The sequence below is a fragment of the Colius striatus genome, chromosome Z, assembly GCF_028858725.1.
Source record: "Colius striatus isolate bColStr4 chromosome Z, bColStr4.1.hap1, whole genome shotgun sequence".
NCBI lineage: Eukaryota > Metazoa > Chordata > Aves > Coliiformes > Coliidae > Colius > Colius striatus.
This window is the reverse complement of record NC_084790.1, coordinates 42,966,187-42,983,895: the sequence shown is the minus strand read 5'-3', so window position 1 is coordinate 42,983,895 and position 17,709 is coordinate 42,966,187. Positions and strand designations below refer to the sequence as shown.

Genomic DNA, 17,709 nt, shown 5'->3' with positions numbered 1-17,709 from the left:
AATTAAGAACTTTAGTACTTCTTTGTAAGACAAGACTAAAATAGCTTTCCCTTTGACACAGGAAAAGGAAAGGTGCATGTGATATGATAAAGCTTGTGATTATTTGTTACAATGTGTATCCTGTAAACAGCAGAGGTGGTACAGTACTGTGCTCTGAAAGGTTATTTTAGTTCTGCATCCTGCATTTTAAGTCACTTGTGGGAGCATGCTGCAGTCAGTGGAAGGACAGTGGTGATATGAATGTAAGACTAGAGGTGCAGTAGTACTCTTGAGAGAAAGAAAAGTTAAATCTGCTTTAGATCATTTGATTTCTCAATAGATGTGCTACCAAGTAGCCCAAGTGCTTGCAGCATTAAATGTGCAGTCCTCCAGTCAGTAAGTAGCAGCAATAAATGTATTGACTTTCTTTGGGGTTGTTTCAGCTTTTTTTTTCCCCTCACTCATACGTGGGATTCTAGATCATACCATTCAGTTTTGTGCTGGGCCGTAATTTGCTTGTTCAACCCAGGCTCTGTTCATAATACTAAGGAAAATGAAATATCTAAAGACTCTCTTACCTACAGACAGATTTGGGTTTGCTACATGTGAAATTTGTCTTGGTATTTCGTTGTTGATTAACAACAATGCTTTCTCCATAAAATACTATCTTGTATTCATATTTTCTGTTATTTTAATTTCAAAATAATTTGTAGCTTCAATTACTTAAAAAAAATCTCCCACTGTTCTCCAGTCTGGAAGATATCCATGTCAGCAGTTGTTGAACACTGTTTTGAAAGAAATCTTTGCTGCAGATTGGCTAACTTTAAGGCAGAAGACAGACTTTGTCTCAGTGTAACTTTTCCACAGTAGCAATGGAAGTTTGTGGGGGTTTATTATTAATATTAACTGGAGATAGGGGAAGACGTAGTCCTCATGGAGCTCTTCACGCTATGCAGTTGCCAAATAATTAGCAAAGCACATACTTTTTGTGTTATATATATAATATGTGTCAGTGATTCAGAAAGAAAATAGCACAGAGCTGACTGGAGGTGGGGAGTCTTTATTTTACAGGTCTTTCAATTAAGTATTTTTTACCAGTATCCAATAACTATATCAACCCAAAAAATTTTGAGCTACAAGTGAAGTCCTTTTGAGCTGACAATCTGTGAGTATTTCAGTATGTTACATACCCATGGAATTAGTTAGCCCTGTGTGCCTCTAACTTGAATAATAAAACTACTGCTTAAAATTTACCTCTGTTTAATTGTGGTATCTCTTATTGTTTATAAGAATACCACAGAAGTCCACACACAAAAGAGAGGTTTTCCTCATCATGTTATGGACATGGAAAAAAAAATTAATTGAGAATGTTTTGAAAATTGAAAATGTATTCACTTTCATTTCAGTAAGTGGGATACAGCTTAGGAAATCTAAGCCATTTTTTCTGTGATGAAGGAAAATGTAAGAATTACTGAAGTCTAAAGTGAAAGAAAGAATGAACTTATGGAGAAGGAAGTTATTTTTATGTTTTCCACTTTTGTCAGTCAGATTTTATTAATTCCATAAATAGTGTTACCTGCTTATCCCCTTAAGCACACGTGAATGAGGACCTACCTTCCTCTCTTCCAAAGAGAGAACATCTATTTTAACATCTGTATTCCTTCTCTTCCTTCCAGATAAAAGGTGCCAAGGTGCAAATGCTTAATGATTCACTGAGAAAGAGAATGGGACCTTTGTCACAGTATTGAGAGCTGGGGCAGGAGGGGTTGACCAAACCCTTTGTAGTCTGAGGCAGACATGAGTATTGAAAAACAGTCAATTCAAATAGTCTTTGGTCAATTAGAGGAAAAATGTCATGGACTTACTGCTGACCTAATTTCTGCTCTTGGTAGTCTGAAACGTGTTGTGACTTGTACTTTATTGGTTCTGGTTTTGGGGCAGTTCTTGTTTCTGAGTAATCTAAACATCAACGTGGAAGAAAAAGAAGAGAAGGCTGTTGAGGTTGCTTTAGAAATTAAGAGCACTCACAAATGGGGAAAGACACCTCTTAAGCCCTGTATCAAGGCTTACAGTTCATCAACAACCCCTCTTTTGTTTGATAATTAGCTTGTCAGTGCTAGGACTGGATGTTGGATTAGGACAATAGCATAATATTCCTGGTATAGAGGTAAATTATACTTCATTTTTAAAAAACTCTCCACAATATCTTGTTTTGGTTCTGTGTCTCTGGCAGCGTCCTTGCATGCAACTATATTTGTGCTGTGTTGTAACTTCAGGAGCAGCTTTTGCTCTGCTTGCTCTATGCCTACGTGAATGTGGAGAAAGTAAGGTGTGTGCAGTGTGGTTGCTTTCTTTTTTAGTGGCTGTGACTATGCCTGTAGCTTAACTCATCTGGGAAAAGAGAGCACCTGTATTTTGTACATCTCTGGATGAGAGATGTGGGACTTCTGTTGTTGGAAATCCTGTTTTCCATGATTAATTAAAGAGAAATCATGAAGTAATTCAAAACTGCAAGTGATCATGTGTTGTTCTACGTTCTGTGACAAATTCCATTCCCAGTTGCCTTGTCTTAAAAATAGTTTGAGCAAAGGGACTTATTTGGGCCTGATCCTTTCCCATTAAACACAATTTCATACAGTATTTATGGCTATATTAGTAGCTCCTAGCTTTTTCATAGGTGTTCCTCATTACAACTGCTCATTCCTCTCTTCGTCTTCTTTCTGCTTCTGCATTCTCATACTTTCTATTTCTACCTGTTCCTCATCACTAGGTCTGACAACACTGGTTATAAGCACTAGTGAGGTTGGCCAGGCTTATAAATTTGTAGTTCTAGTGTGACTCATTGTTGAAAGATAATAGACTGAATGTTAGGTCTGAACTTTGATGTTGGATTACCTCTCAGAATCTGGGCAAGAGGACATTTTAATGTGGGTGATGTAAACACATAGTTCATCTATGGATGCCAGCTTCCCTCACGACACCTAGTATTTTTGCATTTGCTTTGTGTCAGTAAAAGACAGAATCATATGAGTGATGCTTAGCTGTTCTCTGAGTTGTGTATTAGCTCTTGTGGTCTAGAGTTTTAAGGGTTTTCTTTCTTTTTTCTTTTTTTCCCCTCCTTTAGACCATTTAATGTGGAGCCTACAAACATAGTCAGTGTGAATGATGACATGCAAAGAGTCACTGACGAAGCTTCAGCAATGAATAAACGGATTCATTACTACAGGAGGCTAACATCTCCTGCAGATAGAGCATTGGTAAGGCAAAGACAGCACCAGATGAAGCAAGTGGTCTCTGGCATGTTGGCCTTCCCCAGGCCTATGCGAAGCCTAGGTTTATAAAAGAAGCGCAAATAAAGGTAGAGGAAGTTGCTCGCAGCTTACTTTCAAGTAAATATCTGGTAGATGAGTTCCTCCGCAAGATCTTGTGTTATCACAAGTTGTGATTGACTTCTTGTACAATGCTTCAGCATCCAAAGAAAATATATAAACAGCTTGAATTTTCTAACAGTAGTCCAAGCTACCTAGATATTTCTCCCATCTATAAGATGGTTATCATTAGCAGTGGTCAGCTGCAGTGATTGAACCATCGTGATTTGTGCATAGTATGTTACAGACATTTTGCAGAAGAAAAATTCATTTTTCTGCTATTTAACTAAAAATCCTATCAACTTCTCTTTTTTTTTTCATGGGGAGAAAATTAATGCAGTCCAACTTTGTTTTTTTTTTTAAATGCAATTTTCATGGGAAAAAAATGTTAAATATAACAGATGCCCTGCTGTATTTGGGACGATAGTTACTTTGGTGTTACTAATAAATCTTGGTTTTTATCTGTTTGTTAGATTGCTCCAGATCATGTACTTCCAGCTCCTGATGAAATCTACGTGTACAGTCCATTAGGAACTGCTTTTAAAGTTGACAGTTGCACAGATGGTTCTGGTAAAAACTCCAGTATAGTGACCATGTATGTTAAGCACCTTGCCATATATTGGGCAGAAAATACATAATGTATAACTATTGTAGCTAAAAGGATATTACTAAGTAAGAGTGCTGCTTAAATTATTCACTATCTCTTTTTTATTCACAGATTTATGATATGGAATACAATGATGGGTACATCTATATTAAGTATCCCATGGGGAATAAAACAGGTAAACTATGAAAAATGTGTTATAAAAATGTTTTTGGCAACATGGCTTGCTCTTGATTTTTCTGTAGTGTTACTGATAAACTTTCTTCCTCTTAACAGGCAGGCTTTACTTCTGGCATCATTCTCATCTTACTGATGGGCATTTTGACTCTTTATTGCTGCTACAGAGTTGTGAAATCACTGAAAATGATACGTAAGAAATACAAAGCTTCTTCAAGTATGAAATACAGAGATCTAGTAGATTCTTAATTAGTTTGTATATTTCCTAAATCTCAGATTTGATTGCAAATAAAAGTTATTCCTTTGAATGTCTCCCTACTTCTGTGATCTAGATCCAAGCTCAGTAAGCTAAGTATCTGTCTTAACTTATTAGGTTGTCCTTCCGTTCCTCAGTACCTAAATATTATACCAAAACTCTTAGAAAGCAAGGTTTCAGATGTTCACTTACTAAGTGTTTGGAGACTTAGAGAGTTAGAGGCTTCCCTTCTCCATAAGCATTGTGCGGTTCTCTGCATGTATTGTTGATCACATTCCACTGTGAAACAGACTGGTGTGTAGCTTCATCCATCCACATACATTGTCTGCCTGTACTACCCTAATATTTTTATCTGTTCTGTGTTGCAAGCAATTTACAGACAGACAATTGCCTCTCTGACAGTGGTTCTACTTAGAATGTACTTTTCTTGTTCAAAATTTTTTTTTTTAAACTTGTAGTTAGTGGTTTTATGCATAAACCAACTCATCACCTTCTAATATAAATGCAGTTAAGATATCTAGTTTGTGACAGCTCATTTCAGGGCATGGTTCAGGACTAGTTCATGATTTTGGGCTACTTTACCATAACTCCTGCAAAAGTCTTTAGCTCAAATGTGTGGCTGCATTTTCCACTGTATCTTATTCCAGTGCTTTTGGAAGTACTCAAAGTAGTAGTATGGCCACAATAAATGCCTCTATTTCTTCTGAGTCCTTCAGTTGAATGTATAATGAGTCTAATGCTTTGAATTTGACAGCAATCATCTTAGCTCTTGAAACCACTGTGAATTTGTGTCAGAACATGCTGAAGCAGGAACACATCCTGTTATAAAGACTTCTACAGATTCTAATATAACATGTTGTTTAGATGCATTTCTGGGTTTTTTTATCTTCAGCTTTAATAGATGCCTCCAACTGGGAATTCCCAGATGTTTGCAAGTATTATTTTGGATCCTTTGGTCACTGGTCGAGCCTCTTATTTTCTATGGTGTCACTTGTTGGAGCCATGGTTGTTTATTGGGTGCTTATGTCCAACTTTCTGTTCAACACTGGAAAGTTTATATACAGTAAGTATACATTATTGGTTAACTTTTGCAGCTGTCTTGAGGAAGAATCAACACTGCTTTGTATTGAAAAAGGATTGCCCATTTTATATTTGTTTTTTCTGTTAGTTTGCATGAAAAGTAAAGTAAGAATAAGTAACTACGTGTGGAATTAGGGACACAGTCATGTATGTGTTCAAAGCCAGTTTCTCAATAGTTCTCAGAGTGTGGTTTTAATGAAAGACAAAGTACCAATTATGTCATTTGCCTGTCAGTAGTGAGGCTTCATGGTGTAGATTAAACAACCCAAAACTGGTTGCTTGTTTCCGCTTCTTATTTTCGATTCCCTCTTGTTTGAATGGGTGTAACTATTTAAACAGCCATGTTACAGGCTAGGCTCTTCAAGTGATGAAGTCTAGTTTCATTCTAGATTTCAACAAACACACTTAGAGTGCTGCCGTATAGAAAGTTTTGGCAAGTTCCCTGAAGGAACAATAAACTGTAGCACAGTGAGAGAAAGATTCTAAGTCTGGCATTGCAAGAAAAGAAAACATACTGATTGTTTACACCTTTGTATGTGCACAGACACACAAGCTTCTACACAATTAGGTGTGTAGAGTGCTTGGGTTTGCATCCTAACTTTCACTATGGTTATTTCATTACTAGGGTATAAAATGGGTAATACAATGTAGATGTGACACGTGGCATCTTCCAGCCATACATTTTTAAGTTATTCTAAGCAGGCTATTGTATTTCATGTACTGTATGATGACTTTTTAAAAAACCTACACACAAAATTTAGGTGGGAATAAATTATTTCCTAAGAGTGGAAGATCTAGAGGTTAGTAGCATGCAAAGAATGCGAGAACTGTAAACCAAGGTGTGGTGTTTTTAACGTGGTGTCCCATACTTTTATTTTGCTTTTGTTTTAAGAATCAGAAGTAAATCCAGAAATGCAATTGCTAGTTCTAAAATGCTTTTTAAGTAGAGAGGAAACATTAGTTGGCTATCCCTCTTTTACTTCTTCTGTAAGAGCTATCAGCTCTTTCAATGGCTTCATACTAGGTGCTTTTTTTAAAGTAGCAACACAAAACAGTGATGAAGTGATGAGTGATTTTTACTTAAGTATTCTGATTGTTGTATACGTTGAACTGATAGCAGTAAGTAGGAGAAATTAATTTGTGATTCATGGTGTCATCAATCAACATGAAGAGATAAAAAATTATTATCACAAGACTTTTAGCTTTCTTTATGAGAAGAAAGGTGCTGTTAGTTGCATTTAAAAATTCTTAAATTAAAATTTAATTTCATTAAATTTAAACTGAGCCTACTGCCCAGTTCATTTTCCATGTGCATAATACACACATATGCAGCAACTTTTAACCAGAGACACAATAATTATATTTTGGGTGTTTTCTCTGTGTGTGTATATACATAAAGATATGGAAATTGCTATCCAGTACTCTCATACTGGTGAAGTTGCAGAAACTTGGAAATATCTGATGTAGCAAAGCGGTAAAGTAGCACAGGAGTGTACTGGAAAGAAAATACTACTAGAGATGACTGTAGACAATGAGATTTAAACCTGTCTTTGAAACACAGCATGGAAAAAGCATCCCTCAGAGACTTGAGGCTGGTTTTAAGTTGCATCTCTTGTAACTTACTGTACAAGACTGCAAACCAAGGAGCCTGAGACAAGTGGAAGTGTGCTGAGGGATTAGAAATGAGCATCTGGGAGGGAAGTCTTGTGAATTTCATAAATGGACGAGGCTGCTGAAAATAAAGTAGTGCAGTGGTGGACTACTTTAAAACACTTATAAAAGAAAGGTTTTAAATGTCCACTTGGAGTTATGGGGATTGCAAGCTGCTGTATTCCGCCTCTGGTATAAGGAAATATTTTTCAAAATTACTTAATTTTTAACAAGTTGAAAGATGAAAGCCTAATACTAGGTTTGAGGCATTCATAGTACGATTTTCTTTTTTTCAGACTTTGTTCATGACATTAATGTAACAGATATTGTTCCTGGCACAAATGGAAGTAACAGAGGTAAGAAACACTTACTAAAATTGTTTCCTGGTTTCGAGTTGGGTTTAAAGGCAAGTCATCATTTTTCCATATGGGCCTATCCACATTCCGGTTATACAGTGTATATTGTGAGTTCTAACTACCTGTTTGTTTTTTTCTTTTAAAAAAGTAATTTCCTATCTGGGATTTGTACCTTTCAAAAACTATCACACATTTGGAAAGCTTAATAAACATTTAAAAAAAAAAGAAAAAGAGAGAGTGGGAGTGGGAATGAAGGTTAAAAAGCAAATTACAAGTTTGTCTATATCCAGATAGATCCTCCCTAAAATCATGACTGTTGGACCTCATAACAGTAGTCTGACAGTGAGGAATTGCCTTCAGGATTTTTAACTTTCATGCCCTAAAATTGAAGCACATCAGATCTTTTAACTATTTAAAATCTTGTCAGGGTCAAGTCTGCAGCAGCATTCTTGCTTTTAAAAAAACCTCTAAGAACAGCTTTAATAATGCTAAGTGCAAAAAGAAACAAGTGTCAGGCATATGTTTTGTGGAGAGTCTGACATTCACACAACTAAGGGAAGTAACTGCTCTCAAGTATGAAGAATAGATCTGTTGAGAGTCCTTAAATAGGCAAAGTAATGTAGAATGAAGGTCCTTCTCCCTATATATAGGGAACATGAAGTGCTTTGTAACTGAGGGAAAAGTCTCTTTATCTTGTGTTCTTAAGGGAATGGGGAAAAATTTCAATACTAGACAGCCGTGTGTCACACTATCAGCTGCATTTCTGGAGAGCAACTGTTGGAGTCAGACAAAGGAGTTGAGAAATAATTCTGAAAACCAGTTGATCTGCATTTGAGGTAGTGTTGAATCCCTGTTTCTTCTTCAGTCCTTACCGGTGAGGCACTGATAGCTGCTGCAATACTCTTCTCTTGTGCTCTCTTTTGCTTTCATGGTTCTTTCCCTTTCTCATGCAACAGGGGATATAACTTGGAGACAAAATAGACAGCAATATTCCACAGCATCCTCTAGGAACTAGAAGGTTTAAAGCAGCTGCTTCACAAAATTAAGGCCTGCCAGATGCTCAAATAATTCTTGACAGGGCATTCAGGGCTACCAAGGAGATGGGTAAGAATGGGAGTTCTGGTAGATAACAAGCTAAACATGAGCCAGAAACATGCCCTTGTGGCCAAGAAGGCCAATGGTATCCTGGGATGCATCAAGAAGAGTGTGTCCAGCAGCAAGAGGGAGGTTCTGCTCTGCACTAGTGAGGCCTCATCTGGAGTCCTGTGTCCAGTTCTGGGCTCCTCAGCTCAAGAGGGACGGAGAACTTCTGGAGAGAGTCCAGTGCAGGGCCACTAAGATGATCGGGGGACTGGAGAATCTTCCTTACAAGGAAAGGCTGTGGGATCTGGGACTGTTCAGCCTAGAGAAGAGGAGACTGAGAGGAGGTCCTCATTAATATTTACAAGTATTTACAAGGTGCGTGTCAAGAGGATGGAGTGACACTTTTTTCTGTAGTATCCAGTGACAGGACAAGGGGTAATGGACAAAAGCTGGAACACAAAAAGTTCCACTTAAACATAAGGAAAAGTTCTTTTACTGAGAGAATGAGGGAGCCCTGGAACAAACAGGGAGATTGTGGAGTCTCCTTCTCTGGAGATTTTCAAAGCCCACCTGGACACATTCCTGTGTGACCTGATCTTAGTGAACCTGCTTTAGTAGGGAGGTTGGACTGGGTGATCTCTAGAGGTCTGTGGTCTTTTCAAGGTCTGTGGAACAGTTGTCTTATCAGCAGTGGAGAGAAAGCAAATTATAAAAATGGAAGTAACAGCATAATGTTATGTTTCTTTCTGTCAAGAAATTTGACAAAACAACACCTTTGCCTTTGAACAAAACAGGCATGCAGCCAGCATGGGAGGGAGGTTGTCAAGTACTGGGGGATACCAATTTTTTAAAAAGGCTTTATGAGAACAATAAGATCCATATTTCAACACATAACTTCATAGGCATGTATTAGAAAGAAGTATTAAATATTATCAAAGGTCAAATGAACCTTTGGTTGCTTGGTTTTGTTCCAATCATTTGTTTGGTTGCTGCCATTAATCATCCACCATGTAACAGGAGCATGACATTCCCTTATTTCTGTTGTGTTATCAGCAGTGATGTGCTGGTGTCTGTCATGACACCAAGATGACAGGGAGTTCTGATTTGGTGCATGAGTTTTAGACCTTTCAGTTGTTACAGTAGCTTTCTTGTCATCCTTAGTTTGTGTGTTCCCAGAGCAACACACAGTAATTCAGGCTTTTCTATATGCAGATGTACTTGTGTCCTGGTTCTCATGATCTTACTGAGTGTGCAGGGACAGATTACAATGTGAAACATGTAGCCAGATGCAGAGATGTGTTGCCATGACTTCATTCCAGCAGATGCGTATAGACACTGAACACACCTAGTAACAGATACAGGACCTTGAAGACTGATCGTATGACACAGCTCAGGCTCTAGACAAATGAACATCTTTGTTGTGTTCAGCTGAAAAAAGAAAATAGCACGTGCCAGCTTATAGTGCAAGGTGCATAGCAGTGAAATCTCAGTGCTGAACCTTTGATCAAAGAAAAAAAAAAAAAGTGAGGAAACAAATTGTCAAACATTATTTTTGGGTGGTCCTATTGCCCACAGGTAAAACACTCTCCAGAAGTTATGATATCTCAGCTGTAAAGATTCTGTTCAACTCTTTTCATCTTGGTATGTTTTTCTTTTCTTCCAGTCATTTGTCCAAGTCCTGCTAGTGATCACCCACCACAAAACAGAAGCATGATGTTTTCTTCTGGCAACAGTACAGAGTTTGAGCTGTTCGAGGAGTGGTGGAACAAATCACGAACAGTACCGTTTTACCTGGTTGCTGTTCTTCTACCCCTCCTAAACCTGAAGTCTCCATCCTTCTTTGCAAAGTTTAATGTCCTAGGTAGGTAACAAGTACTGTTAAAGCATTGGTTCATTGTGACTAAAATGAATAGAAAACAGTGAAAGCTACTCCAATTAATAGTCATAGAGTAGAATCATAGAACCATTTAGATTGGAAAGGATGTTTAAGGTCATGAAGTCTAACGTTAAACCTAACACTTCCGCTAAACCATATCACTATGGAATATATCTACATGTCTTTTAAATACCTCCAGTGATGGTGATTCAACCACTTTCCCAGGCTTATATTCAGGTGGATGTCAGCCAGCCCCCTCAGGTCCTTTTCTGATGAGAAGCTTTCCACCCTTTCCTACAGCAGTTTTCTGGCAGCCCATATTTTACCTTAAGGGGGTTTGTTTGTTTGTTTGTTTGCTAATCACCCACAAGCTTTCGACCCTGCTTTGCTTGAGTCTTACAGGTAATAGATATTTCTTTTTTCCCTTTGTTCCCTTGATAATCCTGTAAAACAAGTTCCACTATATTTACCACAGATTTTCACAAATGGTAGTAGGCATGCTGCTATGCAGCTTTAGATGCATACTACCTTGGCACAATCTGGGATACTGTTACTCATCTGATAAACATTTCAACACAGGCAGTTACTTCTAAAATGAATTACTTCTCACCTGAAGGCACTTTGTACCAAGCAGTTGACAAGTCAATCATAATATCAGTCAGAGTAATCTGCCGCTGTGCTTTGCCCCAGCTCCCAATTCCCAGATCTGTTCCGCTACAGGGACAAAAAGAGTGTCTTTTTCTTGCTTCCACGTCTTGAGATAAAAGATTGAGGCTAGTGGGATTGGTGAAGTGGATAAATCACATGGATGATGAATTGGATTGGTCATAGTTTGTGGAGTAGGAGAGGTCTGAGAACATAGCATTGAAGCCTGTGATGAAGAGAAAGGGAAAAGAAAATGGGGATCACAGAACATGTTGAAAGAGATGAAATGTATTGTAAAGGAGGTACAGGACAGGGAATTGAAAGTCCAGTTTGTCCTCTGTTCCACTGTGACATCTAGTAAGATCTTGGATCTGCTGTTGCTGAAACCACTAAATGACAGTACAGCACAGGAACTTGGGTAAGTGGTAGTGCTTCTGTGTAAAAAGTGAGGTTTTTACATAGACTAGATAAAACATTAAGGATGAGAAAATATTTTTTCAAGTGAGATCTAGCCATACTGTATCTGTTTTTAAAATAAACACGTTATGGTGGGCAACTGGGTTTTCTTTTGAGAACCTTAATATTAAAATACGAATTTTCTCATAACTTCAATGGATAGATATGTCATTTAGAAACTGTTCAAAGTTATCTTTATTTTTGTAAACCTTGAATGTTATAGAACAATAAAAATGGAAAGCAGTTTTTGGGGTTCTGAAGTGAATGTGAATAGAGAATTCTTACTTATCTTTATACTTACAGAAACCTCAATCTTTAGGAAACTACTGAATATTTTAACTTTTAAGATGATCTTCAAATATACAGAGTCTTTTATCTACCTAATTATTTGTCCTCTGTGTAATCAAATTATGATTTCTTTGGAATGTTTTTTTTTAACCTTGGAGATATTACTAGAATTAAATGAAGTCTTACCTCAATCTGTATTTTAAACTGTAAAAATGCTGTTCCTTTGTCTTTACTTATAGCTTTTTCTCTGGTGACTAAGCAGTACTTTTGGCTGGGATGTTGCATCACAGTAGCCTTAATTACCATTGCACAGTTTTCTTTAATTTTTAGGTAGTTAATATCCCACCTTTATCTTTCAAAAGTCAGGGGACAATATCATCTGCTCTACATCTCACATGCAGACACAGCGAGAGGTTTATACTCATCTGTGATCTAGCCTGTATTCCTCTAGCTGTGTAGAACATTGCGGGAGGCCTCTGAACCACTGAGATGGAATGCAAATGCAGGGTCATCATCAAGGTTATCCAAGGTTATGATCAATAGAAGGTTTAAATCAGTAGTGATAAAATATTATTATTAGCTTCTAGCTCCCAGTGCAAAGTTCACAATTGCAGTAAACATTTGTATCTTGTGGGGGCACTTGCTTCAAAAAGTCAGTGTTGGAATGGACTTTGTTGTAGTTGCAGTACTGTCTTTGACTTTGTCTCATATTAGATGAAAATCCTGGCAGCTTAAGCTGGAACTGATCTGTTACTCCAAGAGGCCTCTCTACCTGACCTGCACCAGGGATTACAGGATGGTATTTCCACTATCACTAGGGCAGCATCAGGAGAACAGTAAACATGCTGAAAGCTTGCACTGGGTGCAAGTGCATTATTCTTTCTCTCTGACTTCGAAAAGAAATAAAAAGGAAATGTAGACCTAGCCCATGTTTTTAAGAATGAATGAATACCAACCCTGAGTGTTTGAGCTGCTGGTTACTAGTTGGATGGAGCAAGAATAAAACATAGCATAAATACTTTCTACTGCCTCGTGGTATTTAGCTCTTTGTATTTTTCAGGTACGGTTTCAGTTGTCTACTTAGTTTTTCTGGTTACTGTAAAGGCTGCTCGTCTCGGAATCCACTTAGAATACAACTGGTTTACAGAGAATGACCTATTCGTACCAGGTAAGATAGTTAAATTTCAGTAATGAAGCATATATGTGATGAGTTTAAGATATTTTAAACCAATCACTGAATGACTTTCTCATTCACTTTTTAACATGTACCATTCTATGATTCTATATCTGTGACATAATTAAGATGCTGTCTGATGTTGTATGTAGAGGCTCAGGAAGGACCCTTTGTGACCAAGTGATGAGGAATCCCTTTCCTAGTGTTAGTATTCCATTAGGAATCAGTGTCAACACTGGAGAAGGAGAGCCTGACAAAGGTGTCTCTAACAAATATCATGTGACAGAGTCCTGTTTCACCATTGTTATAGTAAGTTCTAGTTGCACCATTTTCAGATCATACATGCATCAATCACAAATGACAAACTGTAGACAGACTGAGTGGTAAAGGTGCTGTAAGTTCTCCACACAGCCTTGCTTAAATGAAGTAGCTCGTTCACCATAATTTGTGATTACAATTTTCCTGTATTTCCCATCCCATCTCAAGTTTTAGTCCGAAATCTTAGATCACTCCGGTATGTGTGTTTACTTGAATGTTGCTTTGGTGTCTGTTCTTTCCAAATGACTGTTAGAAATTTCCATGTGAGATGTCACAAACAGTGCTATTGCATGAACAGGTAGTCTAAAGAGATAGATTTCCTGTTTTGGGAAGTCTGGAATGAGAGACCTGGGGTTAGGTTGTAGCTGTTCTTTCCTTATCTTTTACAACAGGCAAAACTGTATGATCTGTTAGCTCCAAGGAGTTGTGTCCTGAGGTATTGAATTGTATCACTCCCTCTGTTCTTAGAAACGAGAGTTTTGTCCTTATTTGAAAGTTAACTTACTTGTGGCAAAATTCTGAGATAGGTACCTTCAGTAAGCTTTCTTTTGTGGGTTTGAGCATCTTTAGTTTCCCTGTCACAGTAAGCACTGTACTAACAGCTTTACACATGGGTTACAAATTATTACTAGGTCCAGTAATAAAGTATTGGAAATGAAAACAAAGACCACTTGAAATATTAGAATGGGTTTTGAATTACTGTAGCAAGTTAGAGGTCAAAAAGCAAACCAGAGTTTTTCTATCTCATCTAATTTGTGGAATCATGGTAACGCACCATGGCAACAAGAGTAAAAACTCAGTGAGTAAAATACAGATAGTAGCTAGTGAGTAAATCTACTGATCTAAAATTTGACTAATTTTAAGTGTATTCGCATCACAGTTGCAGTAGTCTTGCAGCTACTTATTTTTTCTTCTTCTACCACACCCTCTGGGTTGATTCAGCTCTCTATTGGAACTGAAGTTCATCTGGCACAATACTATGCAGAAAAAAACAGCTTAGCTAGCATATTCCATGCCTGTTTGGCAAAGAGATCTGCTGAAAACTTAGTATTCTCCATCCCTAGCCCCTAGCAATCATCAAATCTTGTTTGTTCGTTTTCCCATCACTGCTGAATGTTCTTCCTTTGTGATCTCAGAATGGCATTCAGAACCTTATTACAAGATCTGAATGCCAAGAAACAAGTGAAAGGCTATGTAAAACAGTTTCTCCAAGCTTGGTCACTTCACCAACATAAAAATTTGTCCTTTCTGTCTGAGGCATCAAAGTTGGGTAGTTTCTGCTGAATATGTGTGCAAAACCACAGCAGATGCTTTGAAGATGAACTGTCTTCCTGACTACTATGGCATAAATACAAACTTGAAGGTAGACGTAGGTAGTTCTGAAACAGTGCTAAGTATGCTCTCTGTTTTCTTCCATCACTGCATTTACTTTTAGGCATTAGAATTTTTTGACTAACAAACTGTTCTTGTCTCCTGTGTAAAAATTTGTATTTCAAAGCACAGTGTGATTACCATCTGCATTAATTTATTTTGTATGGCATTACTCATAATGTTATTTGTAAGCAGAAATGATACTCAAGTATGTGCTGCTCAGGCAATAGATAGACCACAATGATTAGTCTTGCTGTGTTACAAGTATGCAAACATGGTTTTAACCTGAACTGCCCTAGCAGTTAGTCTTCAAATGCTCACATGGCCTAGTATCTGTGAACTCTTCCTGAGCATTCAGGAGAAATTTTTTCCCAAACTATGGTTCACTAACAAACCTACATAAACCACAAGCCAGCCTAAGTCTAAGAAATCAGGTTTTTAAGACACTTGTTCAAGATCTATTAAACAGTCCTAGCGTAAAGAGTTGTAGCATGACACATGTGCTACAGGTTACTAAGAAGTGGACCTCTCAGTGATTTGGTTATTTTGGAAATGTGACTGGTATTGCTAAGAAATAGAGCATGTAGCTAATGCTTACAAATCCAACCACTACTGATTGTTGTAGTGATGTGGGAAACGCTGTGCTTAAAGAGATTGTGAGTCCATCAGTTTGCTTTTTATTACTGAGATTAAAGTATTGGATGGAAAGCAAGCCCAAAAGTCACTTGTATTCTCAATTCTATCAGTAATACCTCATGCTAGTCAGGCATTTCAGACTAGTGAATCCAGCCCTAGGGGAGGAATATTCTCTCAGCTGGATGAAGTCTTCATTAATTGCCTGGTATGTGTTTGCCTTGCTTCTAGTTTAAATACATTTGCATGGAGCATACTGTGGTTTGATCTGTAAGGGTTTGTGAACTTCTGATGAGTGTTTTGCTGTATTACTGGATGCATTCCAGAAGCTGAGCTAGCTCAGGGATCTCTAATTGATGTTAATACTCTAAACAGTATATATCTCCTTATGTAGTACCAACAAAGATGGTGCTTGAATGATGTTACACATAGGTCAATTCCTAGACCAGTGCAGTGCTTCTAGAAACACAGTCTTGTGAACAAAATCCTTCAACTATTAAAGGAAGCAGAGCAATGCTATTCCCATCGAGACCAAAAAAAAAAAAAAAAAAAGTTTTTTCATAGATACTGTAAGGTGTGGGATTAGACAAGAAGTCGTTCAGCCATTCTTTTTCCCCTGGTTTGTAACCAAAACGTCTTAAACATCTATAGACATCAATTTTTTTCTCTAGTAGGTTAAGTGACTTGTTAAAAACAAAAGATGCTTACAGAGCAAAGGATTCCTTCCACCCATCTCCCTGCTCAGGGACTGATAAATACACAGCTTCATTGCAGTCAGTCCCTCAGTTCCTACATCAAAAACATTTGCCAGTTAAACTCAAGAAGAAGAAAAGCTTCTGTGTGCAAATCCTAGATTAACATATTAATCTTTAATGACTGGGATGTCTTGAGAAACTTTACTGGGCAGTTGGTTATACAGTAACCACTATCTTCATGCATTTTATACTCCCTGCATTGGCTGTGATCAAAGATGGATTGTCCCATTTCAATGTGGAAATTCATGTTTCTGTCAGTAAACTGCAGAGCACTGCATGTCCTCTCCATTTTGGTATTTTTTGGTTCCAAGTAGTAAGTTATTAACACTTTTTTTCCTCCCTTAGAGTTTAGAATTCTGTTCCCTCAGCTCACAGGGGTTCTGACACTTGCTTTCTTCATCCACAATTGTGTCATCACACTTCTTCAAAATAACAGGAATCAAGAAAACAATGTAAGTAATTTCCCAAGACTTGCTGATTTGTATCTAGATTGCCTGGCAATGCTGACTTTTTCCTGCTTGTTTCCCTTGAAATCAGTCCAAGGACTGTAATATCTTCAGAAAATGTAACATGCTTTTGTGATAAGAAACCAGTTGTTCACTAACTGCCAACAAATAAGAGATACGTTACAGATTTATTCAAATGAAAGCCTTGAGGAGTGTCCCAGACTTATTTATGTGCAAACTGGTATGAAATGGCCAAATTACACAAGAAGCTTGATGATGTTCCAAGACTCTAGAAAAACTGACTGATTTTTAAATGAAAAATGCTGGAGAATATTTGTCACGGGACTAATTTTAGCAAGAGTCCTGAACAGTAGCGCTGAGCTCTAGGTAATATCTCTTCTCAAAGTTGCTTCAGTAGTTTTGTGTCACAATCCAAGTTCAAGGTTCATAGAGAAACCTGACCCTGTTTAGGAAATCCTCAGAGTTGACGCCTGGATTGGGAATGTGTGTGATAGTGTAGCATCTGGGCTAGTCCTTTCTTTGCCCTTGAGAAAGTTTTGTACTGCTCATCCAGGTGGAACTGCATCCTTAATAACTTCTCATGATAAAATGTTTTACTATTTTAAGGTAATGTGTAGACACGAGTATGGAGTTATAGGAGTAAACATGACGTAGAGTTAAAGTATTACAGTACATTTTTACTATAGTTATTCTGATTATTTTTTTCCTCCCTATTTTCCAGGATTTTTTTTTATAGCTTCATTAAAATCTTAGATGTAAAGGTCACTTCAGTGACAGTCAAATATTTTTTAAATGCTAGCTGTATGAAAAACTTTTAAAGAATCCCACAATGGTTGGCTTTGGAAGGGGCCTCTAGATGTCATCCTGTCTACCTCTCCGTGCTCAAGGAGGGACGTGTAGAGCTGGTTGCCTACACAAAACATCAGATTAAATATATCTGTTTTTATTATTCAGAGATGAAGTGCAGGTTATATGCTAAAGCAGTGAGATAATCTTTGGCAATGTGCATAGTTACTTTTTTGTCCCTGATAACCAAGACCAGTGCTTGAGTGACCACCTTTGCAAAGGAGTCATGAATTCTCCAGGAAAGCTTCTTGGGGTTTATGGATATTCCTGAAAATAGTGTTAACGACTAAAGAGAGGGTTAGTGGAGCTCTGGCTAAGTATCTTGTC

General features: G+C 37.6%; 1 protein-coding gene across 5 annotated transcripts in view; it reads left to right on the top strand.

Moving 5' to 3' along the window:
* Nucleotides 1-17,709, top strand: part of SLC38A9 (solute carrier family 38 member 9) — a 45,405-nt gene that overhangs the window by 11,681 nt on the left and 16,015 nt on the right. For 4 of the 5 annotated variants that reach the window (XM_062018585.1, XM_062018586.1, XM_062018588.1 and 1 more), the window contains exons 3-11: nt 3,104-3,236; nt 3,821-3,942; nt 4,066-4,129; nt 4,228-4,345; nt 5,277-5,447; nt 7,411-7,470; nt 10,217-10,414; nt 12,879-12,986; nt 16,415-16,521. In XM_062018585.1, the coding sequence (XP_061874569.1) occupies nt 3,104-3,236; nt 3,821-3,942; nt 4,066-4,129; nt 4,228-4,345; nt 5,277-5,447; nt 7,411-7,470; nt 10,217-10,414; nt 12,879-12,986; nt 16,415-16,521 (1,081 nt within the window). The remainder of the gene's footprint in view (nt 1-3,103; nt 3,237-3,820; nt 3,943-4,065; nt 4,130-4,227; nt 4,346-5,276; nt 5,448-7,410; nt 7,471-10,216; nt 10,415-12,878; nt 12,987-16,414; nt 16,522-17,709) is intronic. The other variant, XM_062018587.1, reaches the window with a different exon arrangement.